This window comes from Quercus robur, chromosome 1, assembly GCF_932294415.1.
Source record: "Quercus robur chromosome 1, dhQueRobu3.1, whole genome shotgun sequence".
Lineage (NCBI taxonomy): Eukaryota > Viridiplantae > Streptophyta > Magnoliopsida > Fagales > Fagaceae > Quercus > Quercus robur.
The window spans coordinates 8,478,703-8,503,147 of NC_065534.1; the positions used below are offsets into that span (position 1 = coordinate 8,478,703).

Below are 24,445 nucleotides of genomic sequence, written 5' to 3' on the forward strand. Positions count from 1 at the left end.
CTGGCCAATGTAACACTTTTCGCCTGTCTTCTCCACATTAATGCGGCTAAAAAAGTAGCTTCCTTGCATTTAATGCGGCAGTTGTGGCTTCTCCCTGGACGTCTTACATTTTCCTCTTTCCTGCTGTGTGAGGCTCATCCTACTACCCACGTTTGTCTGGGATGGTTCTTCACTGTGGAGGGGGCGCACATTGGGCCCATATTTGTGTGTCCGAGGAGACATTCCTCCTCGAACGTCTTTTAAAATAAACTGGGCTCAACAGGATTGGGCCAGAAGTCTTTTGGTCTCCCTTTTCCCTTTTGGTCATGGTTGGGCTCTTTCTTTCTTGTCCGAGGAGGAAAGGCAGGATTTTGACATTCATAGGATCATTTATTGTGGATTCCTGCTTCACCCGTGTGGAGATATGCTTCTCACGTGCCTCATTAATGACGGAGGTGTTTAATGACCCATGAGGCGCTAATTATTGTTTTTAGCGGTTTTATATCTTTTCAATCCGACGGTTGGATGCTAGATCAAAGGTTGGTATCATTTCCATTTCTCTAGGCGGGAGTATGTCTGTCCAGCTTCTCCCGGATATATAAGATTTTTCAAAGGCATTTCCTTCTCATTTTTGAATAAGCACTCAAGCACTCAGAGCACTCCAGTACTTTCCCTTTCAAAGTGTTCAAGCCTTCGTAGTCGTCCCCTTGAAGATTTCCTGCAAGTTCCTCACCCGTAAGTGCACATTTCTTTTCCGTTCCCTTTTCCGGCGTTATTCTTTAAGTAAATCGTCTTCGCGTCACCTAGGATTAGGGGGATGGGTAAGCTTGAGAAAATGGTAGATTCCTAGGCCGGTATGGAGGGCTTCAGGGCTAAGTACCGTATCCCGCCGGAGGTAGGTCTAAAGTATTGTTCTCTGGAGGAAGTCTTAATCAAGAGAAGGACGGGGCAGGTTGCCATTCCAGTGATAGCCTTTGTGGAAGGAGGAATGACCATCCCTATGGGGAGGATAACTAGGGATTATTTGCGTGGTCATAGGTTGGCCCCTCACCAATGCGTCACGAATATGTTCCGGATTCTGGGGTGCGTAGACGTCTTGAACGATCAGATGAACCTTGGCCTTTCATGGCATGACGTGGTTCATCTATATGAATTGCACAGCCTCGGCGACTCATATTACTTGAAGTCCAGGTCCGATGAGGTGAGGTTGATATCCTGCCTTCCGAAGTCCAACAAAGGCTTGAAGGACAACCTTTTGATCGTCTTCGGACCATGGCACGACAGTATTCACTGCCCGGTCAGGGTAGGAAAACCAGGTGGGGCACCATAGAGTTAGATCCCTTGGAAGGGATCTTAGTTTTGATCTTTCTTTTTCTTCGTTTCCATTTTGACTTCGCTTGTTTACCTCCTCGGACTAACGTAACCTTTCTTTGGGCTTTACAGACAAGGCGCATATGACTCCTCGGCTAAGTTTGGTCAATGTCCCAGCACTCAATTTCCTTCTAAGGTCTGAAATTTATGTGAGTGCAGACGGGCCATTGCGGGCTGCACCTCTGAATTTGGACTACGAGCCCCTTTCTCGTGCTCTAGTGGACGCTGGTCAGGCAATCAGGGCTGGCAGTCCGCGATTAGCACGAATCGACGTCTCCGTACCAGGATTTCTCGCTTCGAGCAATTTACCACCCGTCCAGTTGCCTGCTCAGCGTGCTTTTCCCGCAGCAGTTGTCCCAGGAGAAGAAACCGGTTCCTCGCACTCGTCTTTGGAAGATCAGATAGACCAGTTCCATTTCGCCGAGGAGGGAGAGGTGTCGGCCAGGCCAGTAGAGCTCTCGGACTCTGATTCAGATTTAGACCGCGCCTCGACAACCCCTGATCTTGGTTTAGTAATCGCACAAGTTGATACCAGCCAAGAGGTTGAAGAAGAAGGAATGGATCTGAAATCAAGGTCTGGTCTCAAGGGCCTCCTTTCCAACAGGAACAAAGGGTAGTCCTCCAAGGATGTCTCGAAAGAACAGCCCACCTCCAAGGCTCCTCCTCCTTTTCCTTCCACATCGGATGCGGCACTGCAGCCTATACCCAATTTGAGGCGAAAAAGGCCTGTGGAAGAATTGGAAGAGGGCGAGGTTGGCCACGAAAAAGCCAAGCCTCAGAAGAAAGGCAAAGAGACCAAAGAGCCTAAGGAGAAGAGGACCAGGTCTATTGATAGCCGAGACGAGGCGGCTATTCGGAGGGAACAGCGGATATGGTCGCCACGACTTGAACTGGACGGCGCCCCAATTTCCTAGGATGCGAACCTGTGGGAATCCCAGCGAGGGCAGGCGTCATTCTTGGCTGAGGCCCTGCAGCAGCCTCTTCTTTTGCCTCGCGATATGAAGGGTCTCCGGGATACTCAGCAACCAAATCTCTTCATGTCGCTGAAGAGGGACATGGCTATGGTAAGTGAAAACTTCTCCTATCTCGTTCTCTTATTACATATCTATTTATTCAACATTCTCTTTTAATTAGGCCTTTACTTTTCTGGCGCAGGTCACTCAACAAATCTTTGTTGCTGAGGAATGGGTCAAGAAGGCTCGTGAGGACCTACACAGTGAGGCTCAGTCCCGCTGTGCTGCCGAGAAGACTGCTGGCGACCTCAGGCAGGAAAATGATCGCCTGAGCAGTAAAGTAAAGGAGGCAAAAAAGGGTCGTGTGAGCGCGGAGGCCGGCCTTAAAAATGCCACTAAGCAGGCTGAGGATCTGCGCCTACAGCTCCGCCAGTCCGAGGAAAAACTCATGACAGAGAAGCAGGCGGTTTCAGATCTCAAGGCCGAGCTTGCGAAGGTCAAGGAGGAGGCTCGCTTGGCAAGGGAGGCAGCCGAGAAAGCAGTGGCAACCTCTTATGATGGCGGAGTCAGGGACACTAAGATCAAGCTGACCGAGGAGGTGGCCGCTGTATGCAGGGATTACATCACCATGTCTTGGGGTGTAGCCTTGGATCGAGCAGCAGTCCCAACGGACTCCAATCTCCGGAAAGCTGAGAATATCTTTTTTCCGGAGGATATTCGTGAGATCCCCGACGTGGTTGCCCCTGAAGAGCCTCTCCCAACGAAGGCCTTAGCCTCGGACTCCCCTATGCCTGAAGCTGAGGATGTGCAGTCGGCCGTGAAGGACAAGTTGCCCGGGGACAGTCTTTCAATCAGGGAGGTTGTTGCACAGGCTAAGGAGACTGTTCCGGGACCTCAAGTAGTAGACGATCAACCCGGGCCTACTCAGGGTTCAGACTTGGAAAAGTAGTGCGGGATTTTATTTGTTTTACCCTTTATATTTTGTTCAGTTAATGTTTGTAAAAGGATCGCTTTTGGATTTTAAGGAAAAATGTCGTTTTCCTTTAAACCTTGTTTTACTTTCTCTTCTGTATTCATCATGAATGGATGTCTATTTTGCCATTAACTGTTGAAAACCAAGCATGAGTGAATGAATATGTGAAAAATGATAGTCGATAATTAGACAAAATGGCTGCGAGGTTAATTTCCCCCAAGTCTGTGGTCCGATGAGCCAGGCAGGGCTTGGGTTTTGTTTAACACTTAGTGAAAATAGCTGCGAGATTAATTTCTCCCAAGTTTGTGGTCCGAGGAGCCAGGAAGGACTTGGGTTCTGTTTAACACTTAGTGAAAATAGCTGCGAGGTTAATTTCCCCCAAGTCTGTGGTCCGAGGAGCCAGGCAGGACTTGGGTTCTATTTAACACTTAGTGAAAATAGCTGCGAGGTTAATTTCCCCCAAGTCTGTGGTCTGAGGAGCCAGGAAGGACTTGGGTTCTGTTTAACACTTAGTGAAAATAACTGCGAGGTTAATTTCCTCCAAGTCTGTGGTCCGAGGAGCTAGGCAGGACTTGGGTTCTGTTTAACACTTAGTGGAAATGGCTTCGAGGTTAATTTCCCTCAAGTCTGTGTTTTGAGAAGCCAGGCAGGACTTGGGTTCTATTTAACACTTAGTGAAAATAGTTTCGAGGTTAATTTCCCTCAAGTTTGTGGTCCGAGGAACCAGGCAGGACTTGGGTTCTGTTTAACACTTAGTGAAAATGGCTTCGAGCTTAATTTCCCCCAAGTCTATGGTCCGAGAAGCGAGGCAGGACTTGGGTTTTGTTTAACACTTAGTGAAAATAGCTGCGAGGTTAATTTCCCCCAAGTCTGTGGTCCGAGGAGCCAGGCAGGACTTGGGTTCTGTTTAACACTTAGTAAAAATGGTTTCGAGGTTAATTTCCCCCAAGTCTTAGTGAAAATAGCTGCGAGGTTAATTTCCCCCAAGTCTGTGGTCCGAGGAGCCAGGTAGGACTTGGGTTCTGTTTAACACTTAGTAAAAATGGTTTCGAGGTTAATTTCCCCCAAGTCTGTGGTCCAAGGAGCCAGGCAGGACTTGAGTTCTATTTAACACTTAGTGAAAATAGCTGCGAGGTTAATTTCCCCCAAGTCTGTGGTCCGAGGAGCTAGGCAGGACTTGGGTTCTGTTTAACACTTAGTGAAAATGGCTTCAAGGTTAATTTCCTCCAAGTCTGTGGTCCGAGGAGCCAGGCAGGACTTGGGTTCTGTTTAACACTTAGTGAAAATGGTTTCGAGGTTAATTTCCCCCAAGTCTGTGGTCCGAGGAGCCAAGTAGGACTTGGGTTCTGTTTAACACTTAGCCTAAGTAGCTGTACAGTAATACGGCGTCAAGAATTATGTCTTTCATTAATAACAATACCTTTTCAGGTTATTTACATTCCCAGGGCGTGGCACTACATGTTCATCCAAATCTTCCAAAAAGTAGGCTCCTATGCCGGCTACGGAAGTGATACGGTATGGGCCTTCCCAGTTTGGTCCGAGTTTTCCCCATGCAGGGTTTCTCGCGGTGCCCAGGACCTTCCTCAGTACTAGATCCCCTGGCGCCAATGGTCTTGACTTTACCTTGGCGTCATAACCCTGCTTGAGCTTTTGCTGATAGTATGCTAGGTGGACCATTGCACTTTCCCTTCTTTCCTCGATGAGGTCCAAGCTTTTTTCCAGAAGTTTGTTATTAGTAATGGGGCTGAAGGCAGTAGTCCTCTGTGTTGGGAAGTTTATCTCTAGTGGGATGACAACCTCGACTCCGTAGGTCATTGAAAAGGGGGTTTCTCCCGTGGACCTGCGAGGTGTGGTGCGGTATGTCCACAAGACATGGGCTAACTCTTCAACCCACCTCCCTTTCGCGTCGTCCAACCTCTTTTTCAGCCCATTCACTATGGTTTTATTGATGGCTTCCGCCTGTCCATTACCCTGTGGGTAAGCTGGTGTGGAGTATCGATTGATAATTCCCAGCTCATTACAGTATCTTCTGAAGGCTTTGCTGTCAAACTGGAGGCCGTTGTCCGAGATCAGGGTGTGCGGGGTCCCAAACCTAGTGATAATATTTTTCCAAACAAACTTCTTGACATCGACGTCCCTAATGTTTGCCAGTGCCTCAGCTTCGACCCACTTTGTGAAGTAATCGGTGTCGACGAGAAGAAATTTCTTGTTCCCTGCCGCTTTGAGGAATGGCCCTAGTATGTCTAGGCCCCATTGTGCGAATGGCCAAGGGCTGGACAGCGGGTTCAGTTCTCTGCCTGGCTGGTGTATGTTCGGGGCGAACCTTTGGCACTGGTCGCACTTCTTCACATATTCCAGAGCCTCTTTATGCATGCTCGGCCACCAGTAACCCAGCGTTATGACCCTGTGGGACAGGAACCTACCCCTCATACGACTTCCGCAAATTCTTTCATGTAACTCCTCCAGGATGAGTTCAGTAGCCTCTGGGTGCACACACAGCAGGTATGGCCCTGAGAACGAGCGTCTGTAAAGTTTGGAGTCCTCGGACAACCAGAATCGAGAAGCTTTCCTCCTAATTTTGTCGGTCTCAACCTTATCGTCTGGCAAGGTGTCATGCTTTAAGAACTGCACCAGAGGATCCATCCAGCTAGGTCCTGCCCTGACGTTGTGTACCCAAATTCCATTGGCCTTCTCTGTTATTGGGCGGTAGAGATCCTCTACTAAAATAACCCGAGGAAGTGGCTGAGCCGAGGAGGTGGCCAGTGTTGCGAGAGAATTAGCATGGGTGTTCCCGCTCCTGGGTACATGCGTTAAACGGAAGTGATAGAAATGGGTTTGCAGTTGCTTAGCCCGGACCAGGTACTCTTGCATTCTTTCATCCTTTGCCTCCAACTCCCCGTTTACCTGTCCCACGATGAGTCTCGAATCCGAGAACATGTTCACGAATTTTCCACCCAATTTCCTGATCATCGACATTCCCTCCAATAACGCCTCATACTCGGCTTCGTTATTCGTGGCTGAGAATCCGAGCCTCAACAACTTTTCTATGGTTATCCCTTCGGGAGAGATCAGAACGAGCCCCACCCCTGAGCCCCTTTGGTTCGCTGCACCGTCGATGTGTGCTTTCCACCAATTGTGTTCATGCTGAGAGACTGTGCTGATTAGTTTCTCATCAGCACTTAGTGATCCCGACACTTCTCTTCCTTCTAGTGTGGGCTCCGTAAATTCAGCTACTAGATCGACGAGGACCTGGCCTTTTACTGCGGTGCGAGGCATGTATCTAATGTCGAAGGCGCCCAGAATAGTTCCCCATTTTGCAATTCTACCTGTGTAGTCGGCGCTGCGGAGGACGGATTTCAACGGAAGTTGAGTTAGCACGACTACAGTGTGTGCCTGAAAATAGTGGGGGAGCTTCCGCGTGGCTTGTACGATGGCCAAGATAGCTTTTTCGAGGGGGAGATACCGGGTCTCTACCTCCTGCAATGATTTGCTCACGTAATAGACGGGTCGCTGCGTGCCGTTGTCTTCTCGGATTAGAACTAAGCTTACCGCATGAGAGGCTACTGCGATGTAGGCGAACAACACCTCGTTGGCATTGGGACTGGACATAATCGACGGTCGGGTGAGGTATTCCTTGAGCTGTTGGAAAGCTAAAGCACACTCCTCAGTCCACTCGAAACCCTTCCACTTGTCCAATAGGAGGAAGAAAGGCCTGCATCTGTCCGCTGAGCGGGAGATGAAACGGTTTAAAGTAGCTATCATGCCGGTGAGCTTCTAGACCTCTTTGGGATTCGGTGGAGGTTGCAGGCTATGAATGGCTCTTATTTGGTCAAGGTTAACTTCTATACCTCTGTGGGTCACCATATAGCCTAAGAATTTTCCTGATCCCACCCCAAATGAACATTTGGAAGCGTTTAGTCGTAGCTTGTACTTTCTCAGAATTTGAAAGACGTCGCCGAGGTCTCTGATGTGGTCGGCCAGCAATTTGCTTTTTACCACCATGTCATCTATATACACTTCAACGCTCTTACCCATTTGTTGTTCAAACATCCTAGTCATCATCCTTTGATAGGTCGACCCGGCATTCTTCAAACCGAAGGGCATCACCTTATAATGATAGTTTCCGACTGGGGTGACAAAAGCAGTTTTTTCTTGGTTTTCGGCAGCCAGGGATATCTGATGGTAGCCCTGGAAGGTGTCCAAAAAACTCATTCGGGGGTGTCTGACAGTCGAATCTACCAATCGGTCTATCCGTGGCATGGGGAAAGGATCCTTTGGGTAGGCCTTGTTTAGGTCCGTGAAGTCTATGCAGACCCACCATTTCCCGCTCTTCTTTTTTACCACAACGGTGTTGGCTAACCATTCAGGGCAGAATACTTCTTTGATAGCCCCGGCTTTCTTCAATTTTGCGACCTCTTCTCTCATAGCGTCTGCATGTTCTTTTGACGGTTGCCGAGGAGGTTGCTTCTTAGGCGTTATAGCTGGGTTAACATTAAGGTGATGACAGATGAGATCTGAGTCAACCCCGGGGGCCTCATAGGGATCCCAGGCGAATACGTCCACATTCCGTCAGAGAAAATCAATTAGTGTTGACTTCTCCTGGGGTGGTAATTATGAGCCGATCTGAAAAAACCTCTCAGGGTCTGATCCGATGAGTACTTTCTCTAGATCCTCACAGCTCACCTCTGTGGCTGGTTCTCAACCACCCACAGTTGGGACCGGGGTCATTAATTGCTATAAGCCGTTCTCGGCTGAAGTGGAAGGTTCACTATTTGGTCGTCATAAGATTGCCGACACCATGCATTGCCTAGCCATTCCTTGGTTCCCTATTATTTCTTTGACTTGACCTCCTGACGGATACTTCATTTTTTTGTGCAAGGTTGATGGCACAGCCCCTAGTGCATGAAGCCACGGTCGGGTCACAATAGTTGTGTAGGGGGAGTACGCGTCTACCACAATGAAGTTCACCTCCATCACGTCTGAGTCTGTTTGCACAGGCAGCTTAATCATGCCTTTCGGTGTGACGATTTTTCCTTCAAAGTTGACCAGAGGGGAATCGTATGGCGACAGGTCTTTTGGCTTCAAGTTCAACCCCTTATACAATTCAGGGTACATTACTTCCACGGCGCTGCCTTAATCAACTAACACCATTTTCACGTCATAACCTCTAATTCTGAGCGTGACGACTAGGGCATCATCGTGGGGTTGAAGGGTTCCTTGTTTGTCCTCCTCCGAGAACCCGATTAAGGGCGTGGCAATCACTCTGGCTCTCTTAGATTCCGTGTCGTCCGGCTCAGTTGGGAACCTGCCCACTGACATTACTCTAAAAGGACTGGAATCGGTCCTTCCAGGTGCGGCAAGAATGACATTTATTGTGCCGATGGGTGGCCTCAATGTACTTTGTCTGGTTTTGATATTCGACTGTTCCTGCCATCCTTCAGGGCAATGCAACAGATGGCTCAACTTCCCTTCTCAGACAAGCCGGTCCAAGTGGTTTTTGAGATTCCTGCAATCATCGGTGGTGTGACCTGGCTCTTGGTGGTACGCGCAATACAGATTCTGATTACGTTTCGAGGGGTCACCTGCCATCCTGTTCGGCCATTGAAAGAAAGGTTCGCACTTTACCTTCTCTAAGATCTTGTGCAATGGCTCTCGGAACACAGCATGGATTGCCTGAGCCCTAGTGGATCCAGACTGTTCCGCGTAGTCTCTTCTCGGCCTGTTACTGCTGTTAAAGCGGTCCGACCTGAAGTCCCTCCTCTCCTGAGGGACAACCTTCGCTTTACCCTTCCCTATCTGCTGGTCCTCCTCGACCTTTTTGTACTTGTCAATTCTGTCCATGAGTTGGCATACGCTGGTGACTGGCTTCCCAGTGAGGGACTTTCTTAAGCCATGCTCTGTCGACAGGCCCCTTTTGAACGTACTAATGGCGACGTCATCGTAATTTCCTTCTATCTCATTATACATTTCCCAGTACCTGTCTGAGTAGGCCTTCAGTGTCTCCCCTTCTCGCATGAACAAGGATAGGAGGGAATCTAGGGGCCGACGGACTATACTGCTAGTAATGAAGCGGGAACCAAAAGCCCGTGTCAGCTGTTTAAAGGAATCTATGGAATTTGGCTTGAGGGCATCAAACCATCTCATCGCCATAGGTCCCAAGCTAGACAGAAACACCTTACACATTAACGCCTCATCCCTGGAATGGACGGCCATCCTCTGATTAAATTGATTTACATGCTCTACTAGGTCAGTCCGACCATTGTATATGGTAAACGTTGGTTGAAGGAACCGCCGAGGAAGCTCTGCCCTCTCTATTCTACGCGTGAAAGGCGACTGGGAGATGCGATCCAGGGCTTTGCTCATGGCATCGTTGGCCAAGCCTTGGTAGGATGGGCTTTTGTGGCAACGTTTGCGAGGCTGCTCTTCCTCGTAGGAAAAAGTCTCGCTCGGTGGGGTTCTTGATCTCCGCCTGTATTCGTCATCCTCATCACTGCTAGTGTTCGAGCCGGGTGAAGGACGTTTTCGCTACGCTCAGCGCAGCTTCTTCTTCAAATCATCAATCTCTTGCTGTAGAGCCTTTCAATTGTTTTGCTTATGGGATGCATGACCTTTCCCTTTCGAGCGGCTTCTACTCGTGTGAGAGGTGTTCACACCGCCCTCTCGTTGCTTATCTTGGTCTTTCTCTCGTTCGAGATTCAAAAAATTGTCCTGCCGTTGGGAATTTGCACGTCCGGTTTGGCGCGGACCTGATCCTTCCATTTCTTACAGTTTCACTTGTCGAGACACAAGTTCTTCCCACAGACGGTGCCAATTATAGGGACGGTTTTTGGAGGCCCATGCCCAGCAAGCAAGTGGTTCTGGCCCAAAAGACCTTGGACAATGAATTTGTAGAGAGCGGGTTACAGAACTAGGGTTGGACGAAGTGAACGTTAATTAGTTATATGCCATGCAATAGTCTGAACGTGAGAATATTTAATTTATGTTCACAGGATACCGGTCCGAGGAGACGTATGAGTGCACCTCTTGCTCTGATTAAAGATTACAGAATTCTTTAATCTCTCTCTCTCTCTTTTCCCTCTAAATTTTCTGATCCCTTCTTCATGGGGATTTCCTTCTCTTATATAGCCTCCTTAAATTGATAAGAGCCTTACACTTGTTAACCATCTGGACTTTCACTTAAGTGCCTGTCCCATCGGACATCCACCTTATCTTTCTGTGAGTTGCACTGGCCAATGTAACACTGTTCGCCTGTCTTCTCCACATTAATGCGGCTGAAAAAGTAGCTTCCTTGCATTTAATGCAGCAGTTGTGGCTTCTCCCTGGACGTCTTACATTTTCCTCTTTCCTGCTGTGTGAGGCTCATCCTACTACCCACGTTTGTCTGGGATGGTTCTTCACTGTGGAGGGGGCGCACATTGGGCCCATATTTGTGTGTCCGAGGAGACATTCCTCCTCGGATGTCTTTTAAAATAAACTGGGCTTAACAGGATTGGGCCAGAAGTCTTTTGGTCTCCCTTTTCCCTTTTGGTCATGGTTGGGCTCCGTGCGGGGCCCAAGGCCCATTGTTGACTTTGGGAATTTTACCCCTACAGCATCAACTCAAAATAAACTGAAATAGACCAAAATGGATAGAATGCCAATATGTAATTAGGATAACTAAGATTGTGTTTTGATATAAATTCAAATTCTTACTTCCAAAATAATCTTCTTTTTTTATTATAAAAACTTCCAAAATAATCAAGTATTAGCTCAAATAAAAATCAAACCAAAACTCTGAGAGAGAGAGAGAGAGAGAATAACCACTTTTTCAACAAAAAATGTGAGAGAAAATAATAAAAAGTTTATAGAAAATAATATGAGAAGAAAAAAAAAAGTAAAAAAAAAAAAGTAATAAACACCAAATTATCCAACTCATGTTATGTTATGTAATAAAATAATATTATATTCTTATATACTATTTTTATAATGTAATAGGATAACATCTATGAAATTTAAGAGAAGAAAAAAGTTAACAACTTAATCATCAACCCAAAATAGAGTTCCAAATAATACAAAAATTCATCAACCTAAAGTAGAGATGCAAGAAAAAAAAATCTACCAAAAAATGGAGAAAATGTTTTGACAAAGAGAGAGAGAAATAACCTTTTGTGTGTGCATGAGAAAAATATGTATAGAATGAGAGAGAGAAAATTGTAAATTTATAGTAAGAGGAGGGGAATAAGAAAAAAAAAAAGGAAAATAAGTGGATAGAGACCAGAAAAAGTGATATTAAGGTAGATGGTAGTGGGGAAATGAAAAGGTAAAAGGAATGAGAAAAGTTTGAGAAAGTATAATAATAAAATTGTAAATTGATAAAAAAATTAAAAAATAAGAGAAAGAATATTGAAAATGGGTGGATGATGTGGCCACTGATGTGGCTCAATAGTAGTGTAGCAACAATAATTGTTATCCTTTAGCTTTTAGATATATCTAAATTTGATTTACAAATTTTTAGTTATTACATTTGCCCAAAGTTTGGATTAAAATTAAATCAGTAGGGTTCTGCCAAATAAACAGTATCTCACTTGTGTGGGGTATTTTTTTTTTTTTCTCTATAGATTTTTCTTCCTCCATTTTTCTTGTACGGATGCTGAGAAACTACAAGAAGAAACCCAAGAAGACATACTCTTTATTCTCAAATTTGTAAAGGAAATTAACCAATTTCGTAAGATAAGGTAAAAATTAAAAAGGTTAAAAAAGTTTTTGATCGAAACGTACTGACCAAAAATGAACGCTTCAAGTTTCAATCTCAACCCCATAAAGAGGAGAATTGCATGGGAGGAAGATTGATGGGAAATCTAGGTAACTAATTTAATTTTCCCAACTATTTAGTTAGTAGTTAAGTTTGAAAACTATATTTTTTACTAGCATCTCGAGTCTAAAAGACTCGATTTAGAGCCTATAAATCGAGTTTTTGGGACTCGATTTCTATTGATTGATCATGCTCGATGTGGATTTTTTTTCACGTGGCGCCTACTTGGAAATAGAGTCTCCAAGACTTGATTTCTAACCCAAAATTTTTTAAAAAAATTTTAAGTCTCATGGACAAGCTGAAATGCCCAAAAACAAATTTAAGAAATCTCAAACACATCAATCCCAAAGACTTAGATCAGAGGGAGACAAAGAGCTTAGAGGCAGAGAAAGACTCAGATCAGAGGGAGATAAAGAGCTCAGAGGCAAAGAAAGACTCAGATCAGAGGGAGAGAAAGAGTTGGCTCGCGCTGCCTGGGTTGTGTGTGGCCTGGGCTCGCGCTGCATGGGCTCGCGCGGCCTGGGTCTGCCTGGGTCGCGCACGGTGGTCTGAAGCCGATCTGAAGCCACCCACTTCGATCTCGATCTCTCTTTCTGTTTCTGGTTTTTTTTTTTTTTTTTCTCTACTTTCTTCTTTGATGTTCTGGTGTTCCTCTGTGATTTGTTTTTATTTATAAGGGTTAGAAATCGAGTCTTAGAGACTCAATTTCCATGTAACCATGTGGAAAAATATGCCACATCGGAAGTAATTAGAGCATAGAAATCGAGTTTTTGATGTTCAATTTATAGGCTAAAATCGAGTCTAAAAGACTCGAGATGCTAGTAAATAATATAGTTTTGTAACTAAAATTACTAACTTAATGGTTGGAAAATTATGACTAATTATCCATTTCGTCCAAGATTGACCATCTTTGCCGCCTTTCTGTTGCAATTTCCACCTCATCTGTCCCATTATGAAACTTGTTTGACTTTTTGGTCTTGTCTCAATCTATAATAAATGACTCGTATGCTTTTCTCAATCACGGAAATATGGGACCTGTGCAGGTAATGCAGCTTTTATCTTTCTTTGTAATATGTTTCTCAAAATTATACCCAAAAAAAAAAAAAAAACTTTCTTTGTAATCTCCATTGCCACCATCCATCGTTGACTATGAGTTGTGACTCATTGGTTCCATCATCCATGCAGCATGTCTTTGATCAATTCTACTTTTAATTTTTATTTCAGCAAGTCATGTTTTCAATGTTTTTGTTATTGTTTTGACCAAAGTTTTTGTTCCTAACAACATAAATTTATATATAAATTACAATTCATAATTTATGCAATAATAATTAATATAATGATATTTCACTAAATTTTTATTTACCATAAAATTAATGAACAAGTTAAAAGTTATTACCTCATTAATACTTCAAAGTAATTTTATATCATGAGAGATAAATTATCGTCAATTTCTTGAGTCTGAGGTATAAAAGATCCTTGTTAAATCCACCAAAGTGAGCCAATAAAAAAATAAAAAAATTAGGTGGTACAAAAATTATAAATTTTTAGGAATTGTTAATACCACCATAATCTAGACCTTTTGCCAAGTTGTGTATGAGAAGAAAAAAATTACTTTAGTCAAAGGTTTAGATAAACATCGAGAGGGATGAGACAAATAAACCGTCTGAGGATACCCACTTAGGGCTTGGAGGTCCCAAAAGCTAGGTTCAAAGGAAAGAACTAATTATAAGTTTGAATAAAATGCACTAATTAAATTTATTTTTGAGTACAAGTACTCTGGTCCCTCCCTATGGTGTAAGTGCAAGTATCTCATAGCGTTATATAAGACGAATTTTTTATTAAAAACTCTCAATGTGGTCTATAGCTCTTATGCGAGGGATGTTAAAGTTAGGAGAGCATACTTGATAAACACACCTAAGTGAACATGGAAGTGAGTCCGCTTCCTATGAGAATATGGCTAATTATTTAAGTTGCTCATGAAAACTAGGATCAAGCACAAGGCTGTAATGTGCTGGCTTGAAAACTCGTGATAGAGTATTGAAATATTATGTGTATGATGAAAAGTCATAGTTCCAGACATTGTTCATTATTGACTTAATTTGGAACAATATTGCTAAAACACTAAATTAGGGTTCAAGCTATTGGCACCCTCATTATGTATGGTATTCTATCTTACCCAAAAAGGTCTTATATGTACTTAACTATAATTTTATAAAAATAATTGGGGGATTGTTGGACTATTTTTATAAAATGTATTTTAATTATTGATTAAATATTCATTTAAGTGATTTTTAATGTCAGATAATGCCATGTATTATAACAAATGGTATTCATATACGTTATTTGTAACTAGTTATTAATTATATAGTGGGTTTCAGTTAGTTCAATTGGTAAAGTTTCTGATGGTTGTATAAGAGATTTGGAGTTCAATCCCAGCCTATACCAAAAACTAATTAGTGTCTTGATCTGATGATAAAGAGCTATTATTAGGAGCGTACGCTATAAGTTGAAACTCTTTAAAAAAAAAGCTATTAACTATATAATTATTTCTTTATATAAAAAAAAAACTATATAATTATTGGCTTACCGTTGGTGTATTACAATGACTTACCATGACAATTTACTATTAAATTGATTAATCAAAGCTACTAAAAGGAAAAGTAAATTATATATAGTAATTTCCAATCAAACAAGATATTAAATGGATGGATTTACTAGTCCATATAAGGCCTATATTTCCGATCATAATGAGATCTTCTAATTGTTTCATCTCACACTTCTATGTGATAGAAAAATTTGTCTAAATACTTTGCTCAATCAAATTTTCTCTCCTCTCTTGGAAAAATATATTTTCCTTTATATTATATTTCTGCGTTAAGAAAATATTATATTTTAGAACTTCTTAGCTTACAAGTGGTGTATTTGTTAGGATATATAGCTTGGTAGTTAGGTTTGTTGTATTCTGAGAACAGCACACAAAATTATATTGTCTTGAGAGAGTGATTTGGTTCGCCCCTCAACTCTGCCACCTTAAACTCATGAAATTGGCGGTAATTTTGTTATATTTCTATGAGATGATTTTGAAGTGAGGTAACATCTCAACTTGCTTTCTAATTTTATGGTAAATACAATTTTAGTGAAATATGATTATATAAATTATTAATTGTAATTTATTTATTAATTTATGTTATTAGGAACAACTTAAAAACTCTGAGAAAAATTCTTTGTAAGAAATCTCTGTACATTTTTAAATCTTATTGATTGACGAAAGATAAACCAAACCTAATTGGCCTCTATTCCTCTAATTATTTTTTAAAACACATTTCCTTCAATTTTCATTTTCTCTATTCATTAAGATTGTCTTTCTAGGAAATCTCTGCATTTTTTTTCCTTACAATTAGTGAAGGAAGAAAGATTCGAACACAAGTTCTTAGCAATGTTACTGAGTTACGTTATTCTTGACAAGTTCTAACTTCTAATAAACTCTAAGTTGCATTGCATAAATAGCAATGTTACTGAGTTACACTATTCTTGACAAGTTGTTCTAACTTCTAATACACTCTAAGTTGCATTGCATAAAAAAAGTGCACAATTACAAAGCTGCGGTGGAATAAAAGGAAGGTATTACTCTCAGTTCTTCTGGCCCGCGAACATCTTTCCAGTGAGACCACAGGTAAGACCCTCATTAGGTATCGTACTCAAACGATCAACTCCTTCAGCAAAGACCACACCCATACCCATATGCAAATGAGGTTCAATGTGGCAATGGAAGGCCCATACTCCTGGATTATCAGCCACAAATCTTAAAGCTGTCCATCCATATGGGAAAATGATTGCAGAGTTCCTCAACGGTGGATTCTTCAAGTTCAGTTTCTTCTCATCCTTGTCTGCAGAAAATTTCCCATCACCATACCCCAACACCCAAAAATCATGACCATGCAAGTGCCAGGGGTGTATTTCACTAACATTGGCATTCAATGCATTGGCATTTTGAAGTATCACGTCCACTGTAGTATTGAAACCTAGCATGTAAACCCCATTTCCATAAGTTGAGTTAGGATTCACTGGTGGTTTCGTCACATCATAATTAATGCTATCAAAGTTCTCTGGTGGGTTCTTTTGGTCAAAAGCATTTTTAAAACCATATTTTATGGAGCCCAAGTAAGGTGTAGGTGGTAAGACTAAGGACACATTGTTTAGTGCCCACTTGGTATATCCATTGATTTTGTTTTGAGTGTTGAGGAGGATGATCCTACGGTCATGGTTTACAGGAGGCTTTGGGGTCCCCATGTGAGCAAGAATTTTGTTGGTGAAGGCTTTGCTGTGGTTATAATCATTCCATACAGGAGTGATTGGAGGTGCAGAAATGGGAAGCTTTGAGGCTGAATTCGGTTTGTAATTTAGGATGGTAAGGCCTTGAGGGGTTTGAGGAAGCCTTCCTCTTACACCTATCGAAAGCCAGTAGTTATTGGAAGGGTCTTGGTTTGTGGTTAATAGGACTGAGTAGCTCTCGCCGGAGTATATGTCTAAGTCATCAACCTCAAATGGTTGGACGTAGTTCCCGTCGGCTTCCACCACCAGCATTTTGTGATTCTAGATGCAACAATGAACAAAAATGTGTAAGTTTTTTTGTTAGAGCTGAGAAAGTTTACAGTTTAACAGTAAAGAGATTGAAAAGCCAGGAAAATACATACAATAATATTGTGTGTCTAAGTCTAGGAAGTAGAGAGAATTGTTTTTTACGATAAAAATGATAATAAATATTGATTTCATATGAAAATAATGTTATTCAAATTATAATTTGTCACGTCTGTTATGAAAATAATTATAAAAATGATTGTCCTTGTCTTTTTATCTTCGCTCATCTAACCAATAGTTTAGCTAAGTCTCTCCCAAAACTAATAAACGGCAGGTTATCTTGAATTGGGGATGTGCTAGCTATGTCTGCCCTTTCATCTAAAAAATTACTAGTCACAATTAAACACATCAATATAATTCTTTATATAGTCCATCTAAACTTAATACATGTATGATATAGACCTAAGATATGTATTCGAACAATACCTTCATTGCCTAAATCCAAATACGATATATATATATATATATATGAGCAATTACAAGTCATTCATCTATCAAGTGGCTGTTAATTCTTTTCTTAGAAACATATCATAATTTCTCCAATTGATTAAATAATATTCCCTAAATTATTAAAGTTTGGATTCTCTACATAATATATATTCCAAGGCATGTTTTGGAGGTATTTTCGTAGTTAGAAGATTGACGGTATCTTCTGATTATTGTAAAGGGTTTCAAGGGTATTTTAGAGATTTTGGGAAAGTTTTTGATTATTCTGTAGGCTTTGAGATATTAATTTTGATTATTTTAGAAGTTTTAAAAGTACTTTAGTTATTTTGTAAGTTTTAAGGGGAAATCCTTGAAGGTTGTTTGGTTGGTTGATATGAAATTATGAATAATAATTAGTTTTTTTTTTTTAGTTCGCCGAGGGGAAGTTTAGATACTCGATGTCTCGATTGGAAAAATTAAAATATGTCAATTGAGTGAGATTTACAAATCTCTTAACAACAATAGTTAGTTAAACGAGTATATACTCCGACCAAACCACATCTATACCCTACTTATTTTGCCACCCCGACTATTCCCAATAATCCTATTCTTTGTGCATTTTATGTTGCTTCATGGGAAAGCATCTAGTATTGATGCAAAGCAGGCATGCACTAAAATATTCCTGGTACGAACATTAAGCAACCACATGCATTTTCTTTTTCTTTTTGCTACAGAGGTAGCACACATTTTCAGAGTTGTATAGGACTCAAATGCATTCAAATTTTGAGACATGCCAAAGTAGTATAAGCCAATTTTCGACACCTACTCCACGATTATTTGCCCCCACCCACTCCACATTCCAAATCCTTTTAAACAAGCCATGTGTTCACCAAAATAAAAATTGAAAGGAATGGAAAAAAAAAACACTTAAAAATTATAATTAAGTGATCATTAAATTCATCATATATATATATATATTTCTAAACTTTTTAGATAATTAATAAGTTATCATAATATTAAAATAAATGATAGTTTTAAAAATTAAGGCGTTAGGTATTAAAATTAATAGTTTAAGACAGATATGTAATTTCATGCAAAAAAGATATCTATTATGTAAAACACAGGTGTTATATATTTTGACACCTAAATGATTGGAAAACAATTTATGCTTTCAGAAATCTTAATAGATAGGCATGGCTTAATGAAATGTTTTTGTTTTGTGGGTTGTTTACATAAAATACTAGTTGGTGTTCATATGAATTTGTAGAACCTAATTAGGTCTAAGTACATCCTATATGGGTTTCTCAATGACAGAGTCAAAGATTTTAGTGTAGACGACAACTATACAAGACTAAATAAAAATTTGGTAACATATTTTATCACTACAAAGCATACTCTATTTAGGTTTGGCCGTTTTTGGTGGGGGTCAAGGGGCAATTTTGGTCAACCTATTGTTATGTGAAACTATAGGGATACATTCATCCCTTGTTTTAAGAGCATTTTAAAGGATTCCAAAATTTGGTGCACATAAAAGTTGTATAAAATTTATGGTAGACTATATATTCTAGTTAGTTTAATTAGTGAATCTTTTGTTATTAAATAGGAGATTCAAAAAAAAAAAAAAAATTGATGTACTCATACATCTATTAAAAATAAATTTCATCGTATTAAAAAACAACAAAAGTAAATAATTAAGAAAAAAGCTATATCTATAACATTAATTTTATAATATTTTCACAACACTGTTGTTATTGGTTCTAATTTGATTTTACAATTTAAATTATTTTTTTGTCCACCTATAACAATTAATAATAACTTACCACCTATTATTTGTTGTAAAAGTGTTATAAAAATATTATAAATATAACATTTCTCAATAATTCATTTTAAAATTTTTTTATAAAAAATTGAAAAAACTGTCTAAAAAATTAATCAATTTTTTCCTTTTCCATAAAAAATCTACTAAACTGGTTTACTAAGCTATATGATAAGTTAGTAAATATTAATCCGGCCCGATAAACAAACATTTTCTAGCGTTCCTTTCACTTTTTGACCTATTTTAACTAGTGGAGTCGGTTTGGTGGTGCAGTTGCAACATGACTTCGTTATCACCTTGTCGTTTCATTTATTATTATTCTTTGTTTGTTTTATTTTATTTTGGGACTCAGGAGTAAGTGACCATTTCATTTCAGGGGAAGCTATCAGTGGGTTGTGGGTTGTGAGTTGTGAACCATATATCAATGCCAATGACATGCAAAGGAAATGACAAATGCGCATCTGGTCCAGTAGTACACTGCGAAAGTGATAAGACACACGGTATGTGTCACCTCTGCAAAGCCAACAAGCTAGCATGTCATCGGCTAAAATGGCTGTACTCACTTCACATGTATTCTGCCACAAATACCAAGCTTCCACCACCACTGATGATTACACCAAATCACCAATAGAGATTTGGATACAACTAATTGATGTAAAAAAACAGTTGCATGGGTCCCTAGCATTATATACTATTATTACACTTCCACTCAAAAGCAATATAATATAAGATTTGTTTTTTAATTACTCCATTTTTTTTTACTACTTTGGTAATAGTAGGACACACTCCGTCTAATTCCCAAATTTATATTCCCAAATTTATATTTTGTTTATTTGTTAACTCTTGATTGAATTTTAACTCTTTTAAGTATATAGGGTGGACTCACGTAAAAAATGTTAAAATTTAATTAAGAGTTGATGTATAAATATGACGCGGGTTGGGGTGTGTTCTTAGCATTACTATTGCATATTTTACTTCTCTATATTATAATTATCTTTTGATTACCATAATTTTTTTTTGATTAAATTATTACTTAAATGCTTTGATGATTTTGTTGTTGAAATTAATGCTTTGATTTTTTTTTTTTTTTTTTATACAAGATAAAAAATTTACTCTAACTTAATCTAAGTGTATATATGTGTGAAGTTTTCTTTTAGATATTTGAATCTCGCCCCTTAACTCCACACTTCATAAATACTTACACTTATGAAGTAACTATGGCACTAAAAGTATGGGATGGTTAATTATTATGTATATTCCAATTTGAGCCTTTTAACTATTAATTACTTCAAAACCACTACTTAAATTTTATTGGAAAAGAGCATCGGAATTATTCCTTCTATAATGATTTAAGCCACTTTTGACAACTTGTCTGTCTTTTATTTATTTATGAAGACTACTTGTCTGTCTCACCCTTTGTCAGTGGCGACAATGAAATATAACAAGTGTGGTATGACATAACACTACGTTTTAAAATATTCTCATCTGTCAACCAAATTAAAAGGTTTCTAGTCTCTACCATATAAATATATATATATATATATATATATATATATAAATATTTATATGTATGTGAAAGCGAATTGAATAATAATATTCTGTAGTTTTACTATTTTAGCACATAAAAAATGCATGCGCAAAGATGCAAGATATAGTGGCAATGCAAAAATATTACCCCAATGGCCAAGTTGAGTGAAGCTAATGAAGTGGCACTGGCAAGTCTTAGCCTGTAAGTCTTATCTGGGAGCACATGTAGAATCTTGGGTGCGCATTGTTCAGTTCCTCTTAATTTGCACTGGCTAATGGATGTATTACTACTGAACTTTGCTGCCAAGGAACAATTGTACTGCCCCCTTCCATTGATCAGCAAGCTCTGCATGGTAATTGGATTCAATAAAAAGGAAAATAATGCATAATAAAAGTTATTTATATGCTATGAGTCTGATAAAAGAATCCTAATCCTATACACTAATGATCTTTTGTGACTTTAACGGGGTGATATTAAATGTATCCGATGCATGATAAAATTAATCTAATTTAACTCACTCTCGTTAACAATATAATAAAATACAATCAATGCACAGTTAAATCAACAGATAAAAGGCAATTAATGTATGATTAATTGAAGGGTACATACATTAAATTAAAGAAGAAGATACATTTACTAATAATTCATTAGCTTACATATGATCAGATTCATTATGATAATGTATGTATTTTTTAGATATATGTATTTAGTTTGATTTTTTTTAAATACATAAAAATATTGTTTAACAGATCATTAAATGCATCTTAACTAGGGAGAGAAAATGAGTTGTCATTCTTGGTGGTGTTTTATGAAATCTTGCACAAAACCAATTTTCACTAAAAATAGAATATCAAAATACCAGTTGCTGGTGAAATGTAAGCATTGTGGTAACATCTTTCGTAAAAAAAGAGACTTGTATGAAAGTTTTAGAAAAAAAAAAAAAAAAAAATCAGCCATAACAGATTCATAAACAAGTTTTACCTGGGATTCACCAACCCAACGAAATGGGTTGGTGAAGAGGCCAATCTCTTGGTCATGAGTATTTTTGTGCCACCAGTCACTCAACAATAGATTGAGCTCACCATCATAATAGAATGGCTCTTTCTCTCCTTCTGCCAAGTCCACTATCAGAGACCCATACAACCCTGCTGATCTCTGCATGCCCAAGTGCCCATGGTAAAAGTATGTTCCTGGCTGCATGCACCAATATATTTTATAAATAAATTGAACATCATAATTTATTTCCAATCCAAGAGAGCAAAGAAAACAGAAGTAGAATACGTTTTTAATTACCTTATCAACTTTAAACCGATAATTATAGGTCTCTCCAGGGTTGATAGCACACTGTGAAATGGAAGCAGTTCCATCTGCCCAAGGTGTTCCAATCTGAAAACAAGAATTAATATATTCAGATAAATAAATAACTATAGCCTTAATCCCATACTTCATGCTTTTAACAAAGTAGTGTATTATGATTGACATATAATAAAAATGAACGAAAGTGATACTGTTCTAATTACAACCCTCCTAGCTCATATATCGTGAAAAAACAGTGAAATTTGTTGTGTACGTAAAATTGTGAAGAAAGTGAGAGCAAAACCTGATGGATTCCATGCCAGTGAATTACAACTCCTTCAGTGGAGAGTTTGTTAGTGAGTTCAACACTAATGGTATCTCCAACTTTTGCCCGGATCGTCGGACCGGGAAATTGGCCATTGATTGCCATCACGATATTCTCTATGCAATCAGGAGACCAATACTTATACTCCACTTCCCATTTGAAGTGCCTGGTTTTGGCTCCCAAAGATAACTGTATACAAGGTAACAAAATGAAACAAATAACAAGGGCCCTCACATATCTATAAATTGGGTCAATCGTTAAACCACAAGTTGTACCCATTTTCTGCTAGAGGGGTGCTAAAAAAGATTTTAGTGATTGAAGAAGAAGGAAAATATATTTTAAAAACAAGCAAAGTCAAGCTATGGCTAGTGGAAGGTTGTGTGGGTCATGAAACTCTTCGTAGTTTTGAAAGGTAGAGGTTTGCTTTGGACAAGGACGATTGCAGTATTGGTTCGATATATATAGGGAATCAACATAAGACTAATAATCTTACAGTGCCGAATTTGGGGTAGAGAGGAGAGAATTAGGGGGAGAATGGAGAGAAATGACGATGCAGACCATTTTTTTTCAGGTTTTGAGAAAAAATGGGCCAGTTGAAAATTATTATTGACTTCCTTTATTTAGTATGACTAAAGATAAAATTGTTTTCCACTTAAAATTTTCTAAAAAACAATTTCATTATACACCAAATTAAATAAGGTAGTTTTCCAACTCATTTTAAGGTTGCTATTAAATATAAGAAAATAAGATAATTATTTTTTAAAATTCTTTATGAAAAATGATTCTAATTGAGTTGTAGAATTCCTCTTGACAGTTATTCATTTTCCATAGAATAAACTATTTACTCTTGAACTACAGGAATTGACCGTTTTCTCATTTTATGTTTTAATTTAGTAAAAAGGGAAAACATTAGTAAATTTTAGTAACCCTGATTAAAAAAGTATCAAGTAAAATTTAAATAATTTTCAAACATATTATATGAGTTAAACAAAAAAAAAAAGTTAAAATGAAATTTTATTTATTTTACTGATAAATTATTCTATGAATTTCAAATATGACACAATTGCATAAACAAACAAATAATGTCAAAATTTAGGAAAAAATATATATATATACTTTATTTTGAGAGAAGAATAATTACAATAAAAGTTTAAAAAATTATATATTTTATTGATATATGTTAATTGACACTTTCTAATGGTTACGATGGAGATGTTCAAAGTTTAGATCCACCATCTCGGGTTGTCATAATTATCGATTCAATTCTATGGTTTATTGTTACTATGGGCAAAAGAAAAGGTGCTGAATTTCCTCTCACCTCTTAATGCCCTCTCCTTTAAGTTAGAAAGTGATACTTGGTATAAATTTTGTTAGGGCATGTTTAGTATTCTAATGTGGATTATGATAGGAATGATAATCTTTATTACTAGGAATAAATGTGTTATAATGGAATAACTAAATATAGTCATGAGTTTAGTTGTGAGTTGTAACATTAGAATAAAAATTAAGATCTATTTTATGAAATATCTTACTCATACAAATATATTTCCCAAAAAAAATAATTTTAAATTTGAGATAGAGATGAGTTATTTTTTGAAGATTCTTTATTTTTATAATTGTTACGTGGATATGAAAAGTTTGTTTATTTGAAAACATATTAATGTTAGAAATTATTATAGATACTAAGGAATAATTATTATAACCATTTTAGAGAGAAATATTTATTCCTCATCTTAAAGAATAATTATTCATAAAAAAATGACTATTTCTTATAATAAAAACATAACCAAACTACTGAATAACTAAACCATAGAAATGTTGAGTTTTGTGGAGTCTAATTGTGTTTGATCCGAATTATAACCCAACCTGAAATAATATTGTTTATGGTTTTTAATGAGAGATTTTCTGAAACTTAGTCCAAGGAGCGGAGGATATAAAAACTGTCGTTTTGGAGATTAGGGTTTTATGTTGTTTTTGAGAGAGAAAACTGTACTGTCGTATCCTGTATTTTTCCTTAAGAATAGTGAAATCCTTGTAACTTCGTTAACGTAGACAATTTGCCGAACCACATAAATACTGTCTTGTGTGTGATTATTTTTTTTTGGCGTATATTTTTCTTTATTTTTGCATCTCACTGGTTTGGGAATTTCGTACATATTCCCATTAAGAAATAGCTATTACATTACAATGCTTATTACAGTGTACCAAACGTGCCCCTAATATTATTCCTCACGACCGCATTTGGTACTTTGGTTTATTAAATTTTTTTTTTATAGTGTGACAATACAGTTATAGCTAGAAAGATCCGGAGGTTTAAAAGTTGTATATAATAAATATGGGGGATAACTT

At 38.8% G+C, this 24,445-nt stretch overlaps 1 protein-coding gene across 1 annotated transcript; it reads right to left on the reverse strand.

Moving 5' to 3' along the window:
• Positions 1-15,540: 15,540 nt before the first annotated feature.
• On the reverse strand, positions 15,541-22,677 carry LOC126718981 (L-ascorbate oxidase-like). Its single transcript, XM_050421444.1, has 5 exons — positions 22,076-22,677; positions 21,769-21,861; positions 21,457-21,669; positions 20,623-20,820; positions 15,541-16,660 (listed from the first exon to the last, which is right to left on the reverse strand). Exons 1-5 carry the CDS (start codon positions 22,373-22,375, stop codon positions 15,698-15,700), a joined length of 1,767 nt encoding a protein of 588 aa, XP_050277401.1. The 5' UTR covers positions 22,376-22,677; the 3' UTR covers positions 15,541-15,697.
• Positions 22,678-24,445: the final 1,768 nt, after the last annotated feature.

Coding starts and splice junctions, on each gene's coding strand:
- LOC126718981 (XM_050421444.1), bottom strand. CDS start 22,375: ATGGGTACAACTTGTGGTTTAACGATTGACCCAATTTATAGATATGTG. Junction 21,670..21,768: donor ATCGGTTTAAAGTTGATAAG/GTAATTAAAAAC, acceptor TGGTGCATGCAG/CCAGGAACATACTTTTACCA. Junction 16,661..20,622: donor CACTCAACTTGGCCATTGGG/GTAATATTTTTG, acceptor TGTTGCATCTAG/AATCACAAAATGCTGGTGGT.